The following is a 17669-nucleotide window of genomic DNA, read 5'->3' on the forward strand; positions in this document are numbered from 1 at the left end:
GCCCCTACTAAGAGTATTCCAGGGTCTGTCCTATGGAGCAAGTGTTGACAATTGAGAAATGGTCACATTCTTTGCTCTCAGTTTTGGAAGGGTGCTGTAACTTCTTTTCATAGGATGTTGACACTAGGGGTTTAGGATGCCATGGTTGTACCCTTTCCACAGTCCCAAACCCTGGGCACAGTGTGCGTGAAGAAACAAACCCGCACCGTAATCTAGAAGCTTATCTTCAATCCTATACATTCACAACTGTGCTCACATGGATATACATGCTCTCCTCTTATGACAGTTAATCATCAGATAGAAAATATTCTCTGTGAGTTATTATGAGACTGTTAGCTTAGGATATCTCTGCGGGGTCTGCTCTTTTCTGAAGGGAAATGGAGGAGGAGTGGATTGAGGGGAAAAAGAAGAGAGGGTTATGTGTGTGGGGAGGAGGGTGCTGAGAGGAGTAGAGACAGAGGAAACTGTGGTCTGGATGTACTGAAATAGAAAAAAATTAAAAGTAAATAATTAAAAAGGAGCGTAGTTTTCCGGTGTGTGTTACCCTACCAGGTTTCAAAGCATTTGGATCCATGTTTATAGCCCCGTGTTACACCGCAGGTATTCTTCTAAGGTTGTCTTCTCAATGATGAGGGATGCCCACTTTTACTTCCGAACATATCAGCTTTGAAGAACAGATCCTAAAGGGTGTTACTGACTCCCGCTGCAAGCTCACAGACTGCTCCTGTATGCACTCCCCATCCTCCCCTCCAGTATCCCCAGTATCCCGACACTCTCTCTTTTGCCGTTAGAAATCCTTCCCCACAGGAAGAGCCCGGAACAAGCCCGCTTGTGAGAAGCCATGAAAGATGTAATTTTGTTTCCAGCCGTAATTTGTCTTACAACAAGCCTTTCTCTTTCTGATGATTGCATTACCCTACCTAATCGCTTTGATCAAGGGTACGTGTATATTTAGGTTCACAGCTGGGTGTGTTTCTCTACAGACCCTCAGTGGCAAAGTCCAGAATCTGCAAACGGAGTCCTGCGCAGCTGTTTCTTTGAGCTTGCTCCCTTAGGCTCTTTGCAAGCACCCTCCAGTGCACTGCCCTGAGTTTGCAGGGAGCTGGCCTCTCTTGTTCTGCCTGCATCCAGAGCTCAGCCTGGGCCTCCAGCACGCTGAAGTGTGAAAAGTTGTTGTGTTTATTAGCTGTGAACTCGTGGACCAGAATGACCCACACACAGCAAGCCAGGCAGCATTCCATGCTGCTGCCTGAAAATAACAAGGACACCGTAGAACACATGACAGAGGTGACAAACAGGGCCACTGGTCCCGGGAGCTAGCGGTCTTGACAGTGTGCTGGTGTTCAACTGCCACTTCATGGCGCGCTTGTCAGACCAGACAAATGATGTCTTAGAGAAGTTACATTCCATATCTCAGGAGTTTGGAGCCCTTCCAAGCTCTGTTGTAGGGCGCACTTAGCCATCCACGACAAAGAAGCATCAGTTTGAATTATAAAGTTTTGAGGCATGGGGAGTTACCAGTTCAGGGAGCAAATCAGTATCCAGCTAAAACACTATTCTCCTTTTGACTCCCTTGCTTCTCTCATTCTGTTTTGCAATTCTTAAGAATTGTCCTGCGATTTGGCAAGAAGACTGCCCATCTAAAAGCCTAAATTACTGAGTAAATTATTACCCTGTTATTACGAGTGAACCAAGCTAAGAGGACGGTATCCTTAGTGCTGTGTGATTATGGATGAGTCGTAAGATAGAGAAAGCTACGTCTGTGACAGAAATCGACACAGACTTTCATATCGAGTAACTAACTGGAAGTCGTAAATACTTGTTTAGTTAACAGCAGCAATGACAGGATGACTGGAGCGACCTGTGCGTCTCATTTTCATCTTGCCATGCAGAGAGGTCCACGTCACGTGGTCCTTAGATTTCACGGACTCCCTCTGATTTCACAGACTCAGACACTGAGAAGTTGACTCACATCCACCACCCAATAACATAGACATGAACAGTCCTTTTCTGGGTGACATTGATTTCTCTTGCTTCATTTGGTTGTGATGATGTTTACAAGTCAGTGCTGGAAAATGAATCTGAGGTCATAATTTTGTTAACGATCTTCACCTTTTCAGAATGTTGGAACTTTGTGTGGCTTTTAAAACAGTTTGTGAGCACATCTGCACCGCGTTTGGCAGTCCTCTCCCTCCAGATGTTGAGGCTAAAGGCTGGCAGGATTTCACTCTCCAGTCCACCCTTGTCCTTTCATGTAATGTGCCATTTCTTCCTCACAGGCTGTGTTTGCGGTCTCATTTAGTGTTAGGAAGATAGTGTGTGCTTGCCACGGGCGAGAAGGAAATGATATGTGAAAAAAATTACTCCCGTTTTAGAATACTTCGAGCTGGAAATTTGGAAATTTTAGTAATTTCCCTTCCTTTTTCTTTCCCGTTTCACTTCCTCTCCTTGTCTCTTTTTCTTGTTTAGTTTTCTTCCCCTCTCCCTTCTTTTTCCTCTCCTTCTGTTCGGCAGAAGTGGAGTTAATATATCCCAAGTGCCTTACTTTACAGCTATAAAGACGTTGTGTTTGCATCATTTTGAATCTGTACATATGAACACTTGGAACATTTAGCACAGAACATTTCTGAATATCTTTTAGGTTCAATTATCCAAAAATTATAGTAATTAAAACTGGAGCTACATAGTTAAAAAGCTGCAGGCCAATATCAGAATAAGATCTTTAACATCTGTCAAAAAGAGAATGTGGGTCTCAGATATGATTCCTCTAGTGTGGTAATTGAGTGTGCTAACCAAATGCAGTTCAGATTTTAGACGGAGAGATAATTGCTTTTTAAAAAAATAAATTGCTTTAGGAAAAAAATGAATCTAGAGATGTCAGGATTTTGGTTATATTTTTCAGAAAGTTATTTGACCAGGACCTATTCTAGGTCCATGTAACAGTTTCCATGTGGTCCATATATATAAATTTTCAGTTGCATGAGACATGCATCTAGTGTTATGCAAGTTATACTCAAACATTTAAAAATATCTGTATTAGATAGATTTTATGCATTCTCACCTGAAATGTTAGGAAAAAAAAATCCTATCCCACCCAAGATAGGAAATCCAGCAGTGCCTGTGTTCTAGAATCTAAAGGCCCAAAACATACTTCTAATCTACACAGCTCACTGGGGAGAGGAACAAGAAAGGGAGTCCAGGACCCCCAGTCTTCAGGGTATTGACAGGAGTTTCAAGTTTAAATAGAGGAAAAACTGCAGGAGGGGCAGTGGTATCCAGCAGCAAGCAGTCCACAGTTTGAGAGAGATCTGGTTGACCATTCTATCAGGTCTGGCTCTGTAAGGTATTCCTGTTGCTTGCTCTGCGAGTCTCTGTTGCTTAAGAGAACAGCCCAGTTTCCATACGGAGGTGACCTCTGCTTGAAGGTGAGCTTATCAAACGTTAGGAAGTTGCAAAGGCCTGGTGTTCCTAGAAGCTAGTGTAACTGCAGGGTTAGGGCAATGGCTGAACCCAAGGGCATGGTAAAACCTGGCAGTAGGATGCCTCAATTACGGCTGTCACCTTTGTGCCGTCATCTGTGGAAGCAATTGAGTTAGGTTAGGTACTACTGCTCTTACACAGGCAGGAGGAATCATGCCTACGTGCAGAGCTGAACAGGGTTCAGACCTAAGGATGTAAGCGAAGCCAACAGTGCAAAATGCAGTCAGGCGTGCCAGACATCTGTCCTGTTTATAGTGAACTGATGAGGCACAGTGAGGCTACTGCTTTTAGCCTAGGCTGTTTCTAGAATAATCCTGTTAGCATACTATTTAAAGGGCCTTTATATAAGCAAAGTAGACATTCTAGCTTAAGCCAGCTTGCAAGTGCACATGTGCTCACACATCACCTGCATCAAGGGACAATCTTCAAACTTTTGAATCGGTAGCAATTGTCTCAGTGGCATTCATGGCGCTTAACACATTCCCTTCTCTGACACATGAGGCAAATGTGAATAACGCAGCCACCCTTTATTTAAACAAGTAAGGGCAGCGCTAAAATCGGATTCATAGCAAGGAATCATTAGTCTGCCTCGCTCATCACTGAGACGGCAGGGTGCTTTGCATGCACAGAGGATCATGCTGCTTCAAGGACCTCTTACGGAGGACCATTGGTCAGCTCTTCAGATATGCTTGTATCTTAATCACATGAACCTTAGCTAATGACTATAATTAGAAATTAATCAAGGCAATGCATGCACACACACACACACACACACGCACTCATATATTAGCTAATGCCAAGCTATTGTTTATTTCAATCACTATTTCATATTTGAAGATGACATATTGTTGGAACATTACAGTCATCCACACTTGTCTCCTTAATTAGTATTTTCTCGAACCCCTTGGGCCATATGTTTCAGCATCATTATTTCTACCCTTTGATAATGAGATTCTCAAAGAAGCTTACATGTAAATTTTCTTCACAGCAGATACGTTTGATAAAAACTTTCTCTTTAGGATTCTCCTCTCTGTGAGAGGACTGGCGAGTGAAGTGTACATTCCATGTCTGTCTTGGTAATCAGACTCTGATCTGTCCCATCGTCCTGTGCCGTCCCTGCCCCGGCTTCACACTGGGAACACAAACTTTGTGAAGAGGAGACCACACACTTGTTTCTTAACAAATCGTTTTCTGCTCTGTGTGGATTCTTAATGAATGCCGCTCACAGATAATCTCAGTATTAATATTTGATTGTTTCCCTCTACCTCATCTCCTAAAAAGATTGTGTCGATGAAGAGTTATCCCAGACCTGGTCCATGTGTAGCTAGCCATCACGGTCAGTGTCCAGTTTGCTGATTTGAGAGTTTCAAGGTACACCGAGTGTATTCCCTGGTTATCAGTAGTGAAGATGGCGAGACACCTTGTCCTTCCATTGAATTATGTATTTCTACAAAATAAAAATTATCGATCTACTCTGTGTTACAAAGGCAGGGAAATAAAGCCGAAGAGACAGCAATGTGTCTCAGTGGGTGAAGACATTACTGCCATGCCTGACAGCCTGAGCCCCATACAAGTAACACACACGGTGGAAGCAGAGAAGCGATTCCAGCATGTTATTCACTGACCTCCACACGTGTGCACGCACGCGCACGCACGCGCGCACACACTCGTGCACACACACGCGTGCGCACGCACGCACACACACACACACACACACACACACAAGTGTAACTGTTTAAAAATAAAGATTGACCAGAAGCCAAGAGACAGAGAGTTAGTGAAAGTGACAGCATTAAGTGCTATTCTGTTTGCTTCGAAGTATCCTCCCAGGCTTAGAATGGTGGCCATGATCATACACTGACTTCATGTTAACTGGTGAAATGCACAAGAGTAATGGAAGATGCTGATTTTACGTTTGTTTTTTTTTTTCCCCTAGTGTGTGCTGTATTTGTGGGCCTTGAAAATTCTTTACCCCAAAACACTGTTTTTACTTCGTGGAAACCATGAATGTAGGCACCTAACAGAGTATTTCACGTTTAAACAAGAATGTAAGTATGCCGAGGGGTTTTCCTTTAATGTCATATAGACTATGTTGTTGTCAGTGGTAAATAAAAACATAGTTGTGTTGTTATTCTCTGTGTAAAGGTCAAAAGCTTTAGGTGACATTATTTCATGTCATCTTTCTAAAAGAGGGCACGTTTAAGGATACATAATTTAGTAATGTATTTAGTAATCATATTTAGTGTTCGTTCCTCTCTCTAACTCTTCTGCGGTTCACTCCCATCCCCCCACCCTGATTGCATTGTTTATGTATTCCTAAGTGTGGGGCCATCCAGTAGAACAGTCAGCCTACCATGGCGCTCACCCTTAAAGACGAGCTCACCCCTCCTGTAGAGGCCGTCAGCTGTCCACAGCGCCTCAGTTATTACAGAGCTCATGAGCCCATTCCTCATCTTTGCTAGAAGTGGGGCACAAAAACTGTAAGGGGCAGAAGTTGGAGAAGTTCAGAATTAACAGTACCTTCTGAACACGACAGGAGCCCTGTACCCATGAACTCACAGTGGCTGTGGTAGCCTGCACACTTGCAACAAGATCAAGCCAGAATGCAATTTTTAATGATAAGTGTTTATATCAAGTGACCTATTAATCTCAGCTAACGTTTCATGTATGTCGCAGAACAAAGCTAGTACTTAGCATAGTGACTCTAAACTTTTAATCTTAGTCTAGTCAAGAAAAGGATGTAGGTCCCCAATTGAACCTCTCTGTTTTGGAGCCCCGTGGATGTCAGCTGACTTCTAGACTATTAGGCAAAATGAAAACTGATGCCTTCCTCTAGGTACTTTAGGCTTTGTTTTCCTTTTGTCTGTTTTTCCCATTGCTTACTGAAACTTTAATTCTTCTTTTCTCTGTAATTTGGTTTTATATTCAGTGAAGCATAAAGACTTTCCTAAAATCATTAGCTGTGAGTCAGTATGGAGAAAGCAGAACTAACTCTATGAGGCAGAAAGGGCTTGAGAAAGTTTCGTGGTAGTTGTGTTTCTACAAAATCTTATGGGAACACCAACCAGCTTTACGGCCCTTTGTGTCACTTTGTGTGTGTGTGTGTGTGTGTGTGTGTGTGTGTGTGTGTGTGTGTGTGTGTTTGTGTGTGTGTATGTGTGTGTGCATGTTACATAATATATAAAAAGGTTTGCATTTATTAGACAAAAAAATATAAGTGACTGAAAGAAAAAACATTTTATGTTAAGGTTAATCTATGAGTCTTAGAAATCAGGTTGATTCTGTCTTAGAGGGGTCACATTCACATTATGCTGGCAAGAAAATATTAAAAAGAAACAAAGAGATTTCAATGAAATGGCCCTAGTTATAAAGGCATGAGAGTAAGTTTTTGCTTTTCACCCTCCAAAGGTAAAATAAAGTATTCAGAACGCGTTTATGACGCCTGTATGGATGCCTTCGACTGCCTTCCCCTGGCTGCGCTGATGAACCAACAATTCCTGTGTGTACACGGTGGTTTGTCTCCAGAGATTAACACTCTAGATGACATCAGAAAAGTAAGCTCTGTTATTTTCCAAGTCTACTCCTTCTCTGTCCTGCTATGATCACTAGCAGGTATTAATGGCCTTGCCTCTGTAAATGCTCGAATTCTATTCAATTAACATAATGAATACACTCACATCTCCAAGACTTGTATCCAATCCTTAGCTTAGGGATGGGGGCTTGGCTTCTCCCCTTGCCACATATCATTAAAAATATCTACATTTGATTTCTAAATCCTGGAGGCAAGTTCATTTCCCTTTTGTCAGAGAGTCCATCTGATATTCCTGATATGTTAGAAGGAGCGGCTTGGCCCTGGGAGAGAGTCGCTCAACTTGAGTTTTGAAGTGTACTTCCGGTTTTTGTTGGTGGTGTTCTTACAACATAAAATATTAAAGTCAACATGTAGCAATATGACTGTATTGGACAAATGGGTGAAAGGACGGTAGACATTTTCAGAAGCATACTCTTACGTGATGTTGACTGTCAGTCTTGCATCCTAGCATAAGGATACCTTGAGTGGAATAAGCAAGGGCACTCTTTTCATAAAACAGTGCACAAATGCAGCAATGCATAACGAGCATCATATTTTATGTCTTTATGTTTATAAGCCTTATAATTGCAGCCTGGAAGGAAAGATCTGAGAGAGTATCAAAAGAATCTCATCGTATATTATTTTTGGTACACAGATCCCCCTACAGACATCACAATAAACGCCTTTTATTCTGTTATCCTTACCCATACTAGTAGTTTTCTTAACGTGTGACATTTATGTGTATTAACATAGAACATGGGATAAATGTCACCATAAAGCTTTCAGGCTAAAAAGCTTTTCAGATACCTGAGAAAATGGCTTATACTTTTTCAAGCTAAGAAGGAAATATGGAAATGATTTTGATCTCCTTATACTGTACTTGCCAGTCATTTTAGAAAGAATAAGTGGCTTGAATTATTCTGAATTGCTGTGTTTCGACTATTAAAATTGACATTTTGCTGAGCTCTGCCTGAAATGTACATTCGATCTGGTATTTGTTTGAGCCAGGTAAAAGTAAACTCCAGCTTCAACCAAGTGGTCCTGTAACCTTGATATTAGTGAGTAGACAATACGTGGCTCACGTAAAAACTTACTTAAGATTCCTCATGTATAGAACTCAAATTCTGCCTAATGGGGGTGTGCATTACAAAACATCCTATGATGTCATCTGAATAATTGATACTTACGAGTTTTCTTGAGCTTCAATGTTTCTAATGCTGCCTCACAAACTTGTACTTTGAAAAGCATTTACAAGTTAATTATGTAAGCTGTCTTTAGTTAATATTAATTTAGTAAGTAGTATTTTCCACTGCGGTTAGTGAAGAGATCAAACAATCGCTCATCCTTATATACTCGTAATGCTGTAGCTGATCAGGACAGGGAACAGACAGCAATACAAGCAACCAAAATTGTTCTGTTAACAAATAGTGAGCATCAAGGGTTGGGGATTCAGCTCAGTGGTAGGTCGCTTACCTAGCAAGCACAAAGCCCTGGTTTCAGTCCTCAGTTCCTGAAAAAAAAAAAAAAAGACAAAATAACAAATGGTAGGCACAACAGACGTGTGTAGGTTGTACCTGCAGTCATGGCCTTAAAGGAAAGACACAAAGTGTATCCAGCATCCTCCTAACAGGGGGGAAGTGATAAAAATCCACTCTTTAACTGTTTATTGTTTCTGGGAGGGGGTAAAAATAGAAGGTATGTAGCCATTGACGTATTTTATTAAAAGAGTAGAGAGACAGACGGACAGACACCCGAACTTTAAAACAAATAATTTCCATGACTTACTATTTGTCTAATAATTGTTATTAGTAGAACTGACAGCACTGAGGCACTAATCTATCAAATCATGAATTTATTTCTATAAGTATCTATTACAATGAAATTAGTGTTTGTCTTGATTTCAGGAAGACAAATATTCATGTCCGGTGCAACTGACATGAAGGTATAACTTTCCCTCTCAGGGATAGGAGCAATTATATATTCTTTCTTTTTTTATTGAAAAGTAATTGTATGGGGTTTTTTGTTTTTTTGTTTTTTTTTTTTTTTTGGTTTTTTGTTTTTGTTTTGTTTGTTTGTTTGTTTGTTTGTTTGTTTGCTTAAAAAACTCAAACAAGGGACTAAAGAGATTTCCATGGCAGAGTCAAATCCCAGCAGCCATGTCAGGTGACTCAGTCACCTGTAATTCCAGCTCCAGAGGATGTGTGATACTCTTTTCCAACCTCAGTAGGCACCTGCACTCGAATGCTCAAACCACTGCACAGATACATAGAAAACACAAGGAAGCTTTTTTATATTTTATTTTTTAATTTTTATTTTAAGAATATTGATGTTTTGTCTTCATTTATGCCTGTATAAGGGTGCCAGGTCCCTGGAGCACAAGTTACCAACAGCTGTGAGCTGTCATGTGGGAACTAGAAATTGAACCTGGGTCCTCTGGGAGAGCAGCCAGCACTTTCCTGCTGAGGCATCTCTCTAACCCCAACACCATTAATTTCTAAAATAAATCGTTAAAAGCCAAACAAAAGCACATTAAATAAACCTCAGGTTCTTCTCTATGTTAATGCCATCCTGTGTGTGGGCACCATTACCCTTCCTTCTCTTGTGTGACGCAGACAGCAGCGATATTTGCCCAGAGTCTAAAGCGTAATAGCAAGATAAGGACAAAGTAGTTTATAACTGGAAATCAAATTTCACTTGAGGATTCCATAGGAATGGTAAAGCATGGAACTGTGACCAGACAAGTGGCTGGACAAATCCCGAGTTACTTTCTATCATACTCTTGTGTGTGCCAGGACCTCAAGTACTTCTGCTAGAAGCATAGGTAGCTTCTAAGGAATGAGTATCAATAATGGCACAAAGCACGAGGCTCCTCTTAAAGTAAAAGCTACCTGTTCTCAGAATCATCCTGTCAGATACAATAAAATCAAATCAGATCACAGTGAAGGCCTATCCAGATTTTTAATGGCCTTCTCAACAGGCAGAGTCTCAAAATGGCGGTTCTCTGCAGGCAATATGCAGAGTCTCAAGATCAAGCTTCTCCTTCACAAAGGGGATGGGATTAGAGTTAAATCATGATAGTGACTGTGTCATTCGGGTGAGAAAGTTAAGGGAATGATTTAAAGAAAATGGGCAAAATGAAAACAAGAAAGTGTAAGAAATAAAGAGGTGAGAGAAGCAGAGCGGGAGACAAGGGGAGATACTAAGGGGGTTCCTCATGAAAGAGAGGAAGAGGAAGCCAGAAAGATGAGAGGAGGGGAAGAGGTGGGGAAGGGAAGAGAGTTAGATGACATTTCTCCCCACCTGAGGTGGTCATCGCTCAGAGCTGGACTGTGTGTTCTGAATTCTAAGTGTCCAAAGATGAGTATTTTGTTCTCTGTCTTCTATTTTTCTTAGTTAGACCGATTCAAAGAACCACCTGCTTATGGGCCTATGTGTGACATCTTGTGGTCAGACCCCCTGGAGGACTTTGGAAATGAGAAGACTCAGGAACATTTCACTCACAACACAGTCAGGGGTTGTTCGTACTTCTACAGGTGAGGACCCTGCCTCCTGGAGTGCCTGCCTTACAGTATTGGAGTTTAAAACGTGATTCCTGAATTAATAGATGTACTGTATGTACGCCTGCATGTAAATGCACCCATATATAATTTTTGTGAACAGTAAGAAAGGGATGAGAGAGCTGGTACTGAGAGAGGGGATGGCTGCGATTGATAAAATGTACTAGAAATTGTCTCTATTGCATGAACTGTGGGAGCTTCATTACTAAGCAAGCCTTTTTTTCATCCATGAATGGACTCGTGCTCTACCAGTTCTTATAACTACATCAGAAAACTAACTTCTCCTTGCTTGACTAAGTCAGACTCAGTTCATTCTTACATAGTTTCAAGGGCTTGGGGCTTCCTGGAGGGGTGAGAACCCTCAGTTATAGAGTTCCCAGGTAACCCAGCAGATACACCCTTAGCCCTTTGATAAGCCACAATGAAAACGTCTTGATAAAGCTTTTACATTTGCAAATTTAAGAACTTAATTTAATAAAGGAATCCAGAGCATTCTTTGGGATTCTATGTGTCTGGACTACTTTCCTGATGGGACACCTCACTTTTAACTGCTGCATCTGATGCTCCTGAGGTCATCTGGTCCCATTGTATGGGATGCAGTGGTGAGAATGTTGGTAGAAGGAAATCGATTGTGAACATAATTGGGAATTTTAAATTCTAGAACACATGCTGGGTCTTGTTTTATTCTCTCTTTCATCTTCAAAAGTAACCCTGATGTTTCATAGGAATAATGGTCATTTCCACCAAGCAGTTTGTACCAACAACGGTGTACAGCAAACTCATTCACACACCTCTGGTGTCTACACTAAGCTGGTAACACCCTCTGTGTAACTGGCTACTCTATAGTGGAACACTTTGTTTTACACATTAAATTTTACTATGCATGCAAAGTTTCCTTTTTCTTTCACTTGCAGGTATGATTGGGGAATTAGTTTTGAACATGAAGTCATACTTTCTGTAAGCCATCGTGCTGAGAATGTCTTTTGTTTCACACATCAGTAGTGAAGCTTATTCTGAATTGAAGTGTAAGGTTACTGATTATCTGATATTTTGAAAGCTGAGATGCCAAGACCTATGAGTGTATGGGGGATAAAATGCTCTATAATTCTGTAAAGCTTAAAGCTTCTTTTGGATAATTACTCAACTTAGGGGGAACACTTTGTGAAGATGTCTGTCCTTGTAGTAAAAAGTTGTTTGAAGTAGATTATCGCCAACTGTTAAATCTTTCAAATCGGTGTTAAGTGTCCCAATTATGTAGGTCTCTAGGTTACCTCTTGTGTTTCACTCAAATAATACCATACAGAATCCAAACAGGACTTTAATGTTGCATCATGTTGCATTTGCCCGCAGTACAGCACTCTGTTCTCAGTCTTCTAGGTCATCTATTCAGGAAAATCTCACTCTGAATGAAGTCTCTGTAAGCTTCCAGACTTGTGTAATGTTTTTGTTTTGTGTCTTAGTGACTTGTCTATGGCTATGCTAAGACAGCATGACCAAAGCTACTTATAGGGAAAAAAAGATATTGGCGCTTACAGTTTCAGAGGATAAGCCTGTAACCATTATGATAGAGAGAATGTGAGTGAGTAGGCATGGCCCTGGAGAAGAAGCTGAGAGTTTACATGCTTTGGCCATAACCATGAGACAGAGAGAGCTAACTGGGAATATTGTGGTCTTTTGAAACCTCAAAGCCCACCCCTCATGCAGCACTTCCCTCAGCAAAGCCACACCTCCTAATCCTTATCAAAGAGTTCCATCAACTGGGGGCCAACTATTCAAATAGTTCCTATGGGAGCCATTCTCATTCAAAACGACACTTTCTGTGAACATAGACAAAGACATTAAATATTACCTATTAATATTAGTTAAGTACATTCTCATGCTTTGACTCTTCTGATCATGTGAGGTTCTTCACAGATGTTGGTCTTTAGTCTTGACAAATAACAATACCATGCAGCTCAATGCCACAGCTTGTAACATTGACTGTTGACAGAGAATTTATAGTCCTCAAAGGGAAAGAAGAACATCTTATTTGTACAGAGTTTTTTTTATATGTTTTCTTTAACATCAAAATTTGTCTTGAAAGTATCACAGATTTTTTTACTGTTTTAAAGTTCATCTAGACAAATACAAGTGAGCATAAAATTAATCAAGGAACTTAATGGTCATATCCTCTTGGCAGTTATTTCAATCTATAATTTTATTTTGCATGTCTCCATATAATCTGTGTGACATTTAATTGGGGCTATTGTTTAAATAACACATATTCATACAGAAAAAGAAAGCCCTACACACACACACACACACACACACACACACACACACACACACACACAGAGAGAGAGAGAGAGAGAGAGAGAGAGAGAGAGAGAATTGAGAAAGAAATCTAAAAAACTTTAGATACATCCAAATGTTTTTCCTAGTTTTTTAATTATGTTCCTGATAATGCCATGCATATGTCTAAGGCATTCTGGTTACTTTCTCACATTAACTCTTTTAACTTCCTCCTACTCCTGTCATCCCACACACCTGTCCCTTTCCGGATTCATGGCTGTTGACATTGTCGGATGACTCATTTGGTTTAATCAGTGTCATACTCATGACCTCCTAATCGGGACAAAGTAATTCATTGAAACAAAGAAGTTCTTAAAACTTGCCCCCTCCCCAGGATTTCCATTAACTTCATAATCACAGACCATAGCTTGAACCTTCAAATACCCGAACTGGTCACATAGGTAACCTAGATACTGGATGCCGCCCAGCTTTAGAGTGGAGATTAGGACCATGACATATGGGAGAGAAAATCCTCATAGAAAACTCTTGGTACAATTTGGGTGTTCCGTTACCAGTTCATATCTGCATAAAATGAATCATGGCAGCACTGTCTTCTGGATTTTTCTGTTTTTCAGTGTCTTAGTTAGTTAGGACATTCCAACGTTGCTGTGGGGATCTAGTCTTGAGGTACACTGATGTGATTATTCCTGTGCCTATGGTTCTGCCTACAGCACACTTGAATTGCACAGGGTCAGCCCCCAACTCTTCAGTACTCTAAAGCTTCTCTGGTTCCAACCCTCCCCCCATTCTCCTATTTGTTTTACCCTGTTCGCTTCTAAAGTACTAGACAGGCTCTGCCTTTCCCCCTAATCCCCCCAGGTCTTCTTCCTAAATAACCCTCCGATCTGAAATCAGTTATCCATTTCATTATCTGCTAAAGGTGAACATTCATCTAGGCCATTTCTTGTCTTTATGTCCAGTAGAAATGAATACATAAGGATACCAAAGGACAAGCATACACATTGTTCGTTGTGTCAATAATCATATCCAAGAAATGGAGATAGTTCAAACACTGACTTAGTAGAATAATGCACTCTACTCTGTCATGATGTACAGATAAATGTAGATAACATCTTTAAAGTTAGATGCATAATCAGTCTCTGTGTGTACAGTAATTATTTATAACTCTTGTATGCATCAACTATATCAAATGAAATTTATCTAAACAAAACCACATGTGCCAACATGGATAAATAGTATAAATATGATGATGAGCACAAGGTCATCAATGGTCATACAATGAAATGAACTCAGCCTACAGGAAAACTCATCTCTAACATTGAAAGCGAAGGTGGCAGTCAGAGGAAGTTCTGGGTCTTTAAGAATTAGTGACAAAGGTGCCTTCTCTGTGATAGGACACCATCTTCTGATCTGTGATCGTTTTTAGATAGTTATTTAACTTCAATAAAATGTTAGCCTTTGTGTTAGGGATGTAGTTCAGTGGCGCGGCACTTGTCTGGCATACGATAAGGACCTGGGGTTGATCCCCAGCAGTACAAAGTAAGAGTTTGCTAAAGTAACAACTACTTGCTACTTTTCGAGATGCAAGCGAGGACTGGGTTCTGCAGAAGCTCTGCAGAATTGAAGCCTCGGCATCTAAATTCCTTAGAGGACCCTGGGGCAAAGGAGAAACATAAAATGACTTAGGAAAGAAGTCTTACTGAAGCCCCAGGGCGCCCCAGGGTTGAGTACCTATAACTAGGCCCAAGCAGCAGAGGAGTGGAGCATCTGGACAAGCTGGAAAGGGTAAGAACAGGAGGAGAATGAGGAGGACGATGAGGAGGAGGAGGAGGAGGAGGAGGAGGAGGAGGAGGAGGAGGAGGAGGAAGAGGAGAAGAAGGAGAAGGAGAAAGAAGAGGAGGGGGAGGAGGAAGAGGAGGAGGAGGAGAAGGAGGAGGAGGAGGAGGAGGAAGAGGAGAAGGAGAAGGAGAAAGAAGAGGAGGGGGAGGAAGAGGAGAAGAAGGAGGAGAATGAGGAGGAGGAGGAAGAGGAGGAGAAGGAGGAGAATGAGGAGGAGGAGGAAGAGGAGGAGAATGAGGAGAATGAGGAGGAGGAGGAAGAGGAGGAGGAGGAAGAGGAGGAGAAGGAGGAGAATGAGGAGGAGGAGGAAGAGGAGGAGAATGAGGAGAATGAGGAGGAGGAAGAGGAGGAGGAGGAAGAGGAGGAGAAGGAGGAGAATGAGGAGGAGGAGGAAGAGGAGGAGAATGAGGAGAATGAGGAGGAGGAGGAAGAGGAGGAGAAGAAGGAGAAAGAGAAAGAAGAGGAGGGGGAGGAGGAAGAGGAGAAGAAGGAGGAGAATGAGGAGGAGGAGGAGGAAGAGGAGGAGGAGGAGAAGGAGGAGGAGGAAGAGGAGGGGGAGGAGGAGGAGGAGGAGGAGGAGGAGGAGGAAGAGGTAGTTGCATCTTCCTGTCTATACCATGCAGGGCCCGCTCTGCTGGGCTGAAGCAACCAGGAAGACCAGCGCCATCTACATCCCCCTCCACTCACTCTGCTTGACTGTCCTTGTCCTGTCTCTCTCAGTGACTGCACATGAGCTCCAGAAAGTTGCCAAGCACTCAGGAGAGTGGAGAAATCAGTGGGTCCCCTCTGCTGGAATTTCCTGTCGCTGAAGGGCAGATCTGTAATCCTCCTTCATATCACAATATGCTAAGTGTCAGGAAGGTCCGAGGTGCACACTGTAAAGCCAGTGATTTTGTAGGCTTAGGGGTGAGGTGGGCCTCCCTAGAGGGTTCTTATGGGGTCTTTTACCTCATTGTGGAAGAACTGGCCTTATGAAGAGGCAAAAGCATACTAGGAAAGTATATACAAAGGCTTATGCATGCAAACACATTGTAGTGATACCTGCAGGCAACATCTGGATTAAAAAGTCTAAGGTATTTAATTCAAAGTCTAAGGTATATTTGATCTGTTAGAAAGATATAAATAAGGAGACACACAGATCGAACCTAACTTTTCTACAGTTGCTCACATGTTCTCTTCAGCCTTCTGCTCGAGCCCCCTCTGTACAGAGCATTCACCCTCTGCTGTCTACTGATCCACATCAATCTCCATGGAATCTCATGCAAGATCATGGTCTCAGTGTTCCTTTGTGACCTACAGACTGGGGGCAGGGATGGGAACTTGCTGCCTCACCCTATAATGTCTATATAACTTATCTGTGCTGTATTTTATTGCGCTGTAGATTTGTGACTTTTTTATCATATTGAATGCGTCTATCTGACTTATTAAAGCCTCCGTGGTAGAAGTGACACATCGCGTTTGCCATGCCACCCTACTTACTCAGCATGGCCTGCCTTCCAGCAAAGGGAGCAAGCCATCCCCTTGTCCTACATTTCCATCCCTCTGTGGAATCAGCGAAGCCAGAGCACTGATTCAAAGTACACGCATGCATGTGTGTGCCCATGAACTGAAACTCTTCACGGTTTGTAAAACAAACACTTTTGCCAAAGAACTAAATCCTTCTTACAATCTATATTCGTTACTTCTCCCCGCTGTGTCAAAGTGCCGAAAAAGCAGTTTGAGGAAGGAAGAAGGGTGCATCCCGCCATGGTGCAGAGGTTAGGTTGGCCACAGCAGCAGCTGTTGGTCACATTATATCTGCTTTGCAGTCAGAAAGCAGAGAGAGAGAGAGAGAAAGAGAGAGAGACAGAGAGAGAGACAGAGAGAGAGACAGAGAGAGAGACAGAGAGAGAGACAGAGAGAGAGACAGAGAGAGAGACAGAGAGAGAGACAGAGAGAGAGACAGAGAGAGAGACAGAGAGAGAGACAGAGAGAGAGACAGAGAGAGACAGAGACACAGAGACAGAGACACAGAGAGACAGAGACAGAGAGAGAGACAGAGACAGAGAGACAGACAGACACACACACAGAGAGACAGAGACAGAGAGAGAGAGAGACAGAGAGAGACAGACACAGAGAGACAGAGACACAGAGAGAGATAGACAGAGAGAGACAGAGACACAGAGAGAGACAGAGAGAGAATATGAATATATATATATATATATATATATGTATATATGCTGGTACTCAGCTCACTTTCTCATGCCTGGGTCCTCACCCAAGGAATGTGCTATGGTAGATCTGCCCACTTGGATGAGCCTAGTGTTAAAATCTCCCACACAGATATACCCAGAGGTTTGTCTCCTAGGTGTAGCTAGTACCTGCCAAGTTGACCATCACTGCTAACCATCACAGAGTTCATATCTCTACCTATGTGCCATCGTAGACATATTTGTTTTCCTGGTGATTGGAGAATTTGCAAATATGTAGCATAGCCCCCATGTTTGTCCCATATACTAAATTGTTTCTCCAAAGTAGCTATTTTAAATTTATTAATATATCTGTGTGCATGTTTTAGGTTTTAGTAAATATTTGTAGTTTACTGACAAAATATTGTTTTTCCTGACCTCAATTTCAATTGTCTAAAGTTAATTGGTTTTAAATTTATTTCAAGACATCCTAGAGCAAAGGCATAGCAGTTTTAAACAGCATCTTTCAGTTTACATTTGTAATCTGGGTTTCAGGTATAATAAAGTTTCGCAGCTTTCTTTTTAATTTTCCTTATTACTCTGGGTGTGTGATGATGGACGTGTGTAAAAGCAGGTGTGCACACCAAGGTACACGTGTTGGAAGTCAGAGCACACCTTTCAGAGGTGGCATTGTCCCTTCCATATGTGTGAGCCTCTGAGAGGAACCTGTCCTCAGAAGCAGGGAACTTGTGCCCTGGGTGC

The 17669-nt window shown here is 41.9% G+C and overlaps 1 protein-coding gene across 8 annotated transcripts in view; it reads left to right on the forward strand.

Annotated features, from left to right (window-relative positions):
* Ppp3ca (protein phosphatase 3 catalytic subunit alpha) overlaps window positions 1-17669 on the forward strand; it is a 272778-nt gene that overhangs the window by 202676 nt on the left and 52433 nt on the right. For all 8 annotated transcript variants that reach the window (XM_087616201.1, XM_087616203.1, XM_087616210.1 and 5 more), the window contains 3 exons: window positions 5417-5528; window positions 6889-7034; window positions 10445-10584. In XM_087616201.1, the coding sequence (XP_087472327.1) occupies window positions 5417-5528; window positions 6889-7034; window positions 10445-10584 (398 nt within the window). The remainder of the gene's footprint in view (window positions 1-5416; window positions 5529-6888; window positions 7035-10444; window positions 10585-17669) is intronic.

Source organism: Rattus norvegicus, chromosome 2 (genome assembly GCF_021556685.1).
Source record: "Rattus norvegicus strain SHRSP/BbbUtx chromosome 2, alternate assembly SHRSP_T2T, whole genome shotgun sequence".
NCBI lineage: Eukaryota > Metazoa > Chordata > Mammalia > Rodentia > Muridae > Rattus > Rattus norvegicus.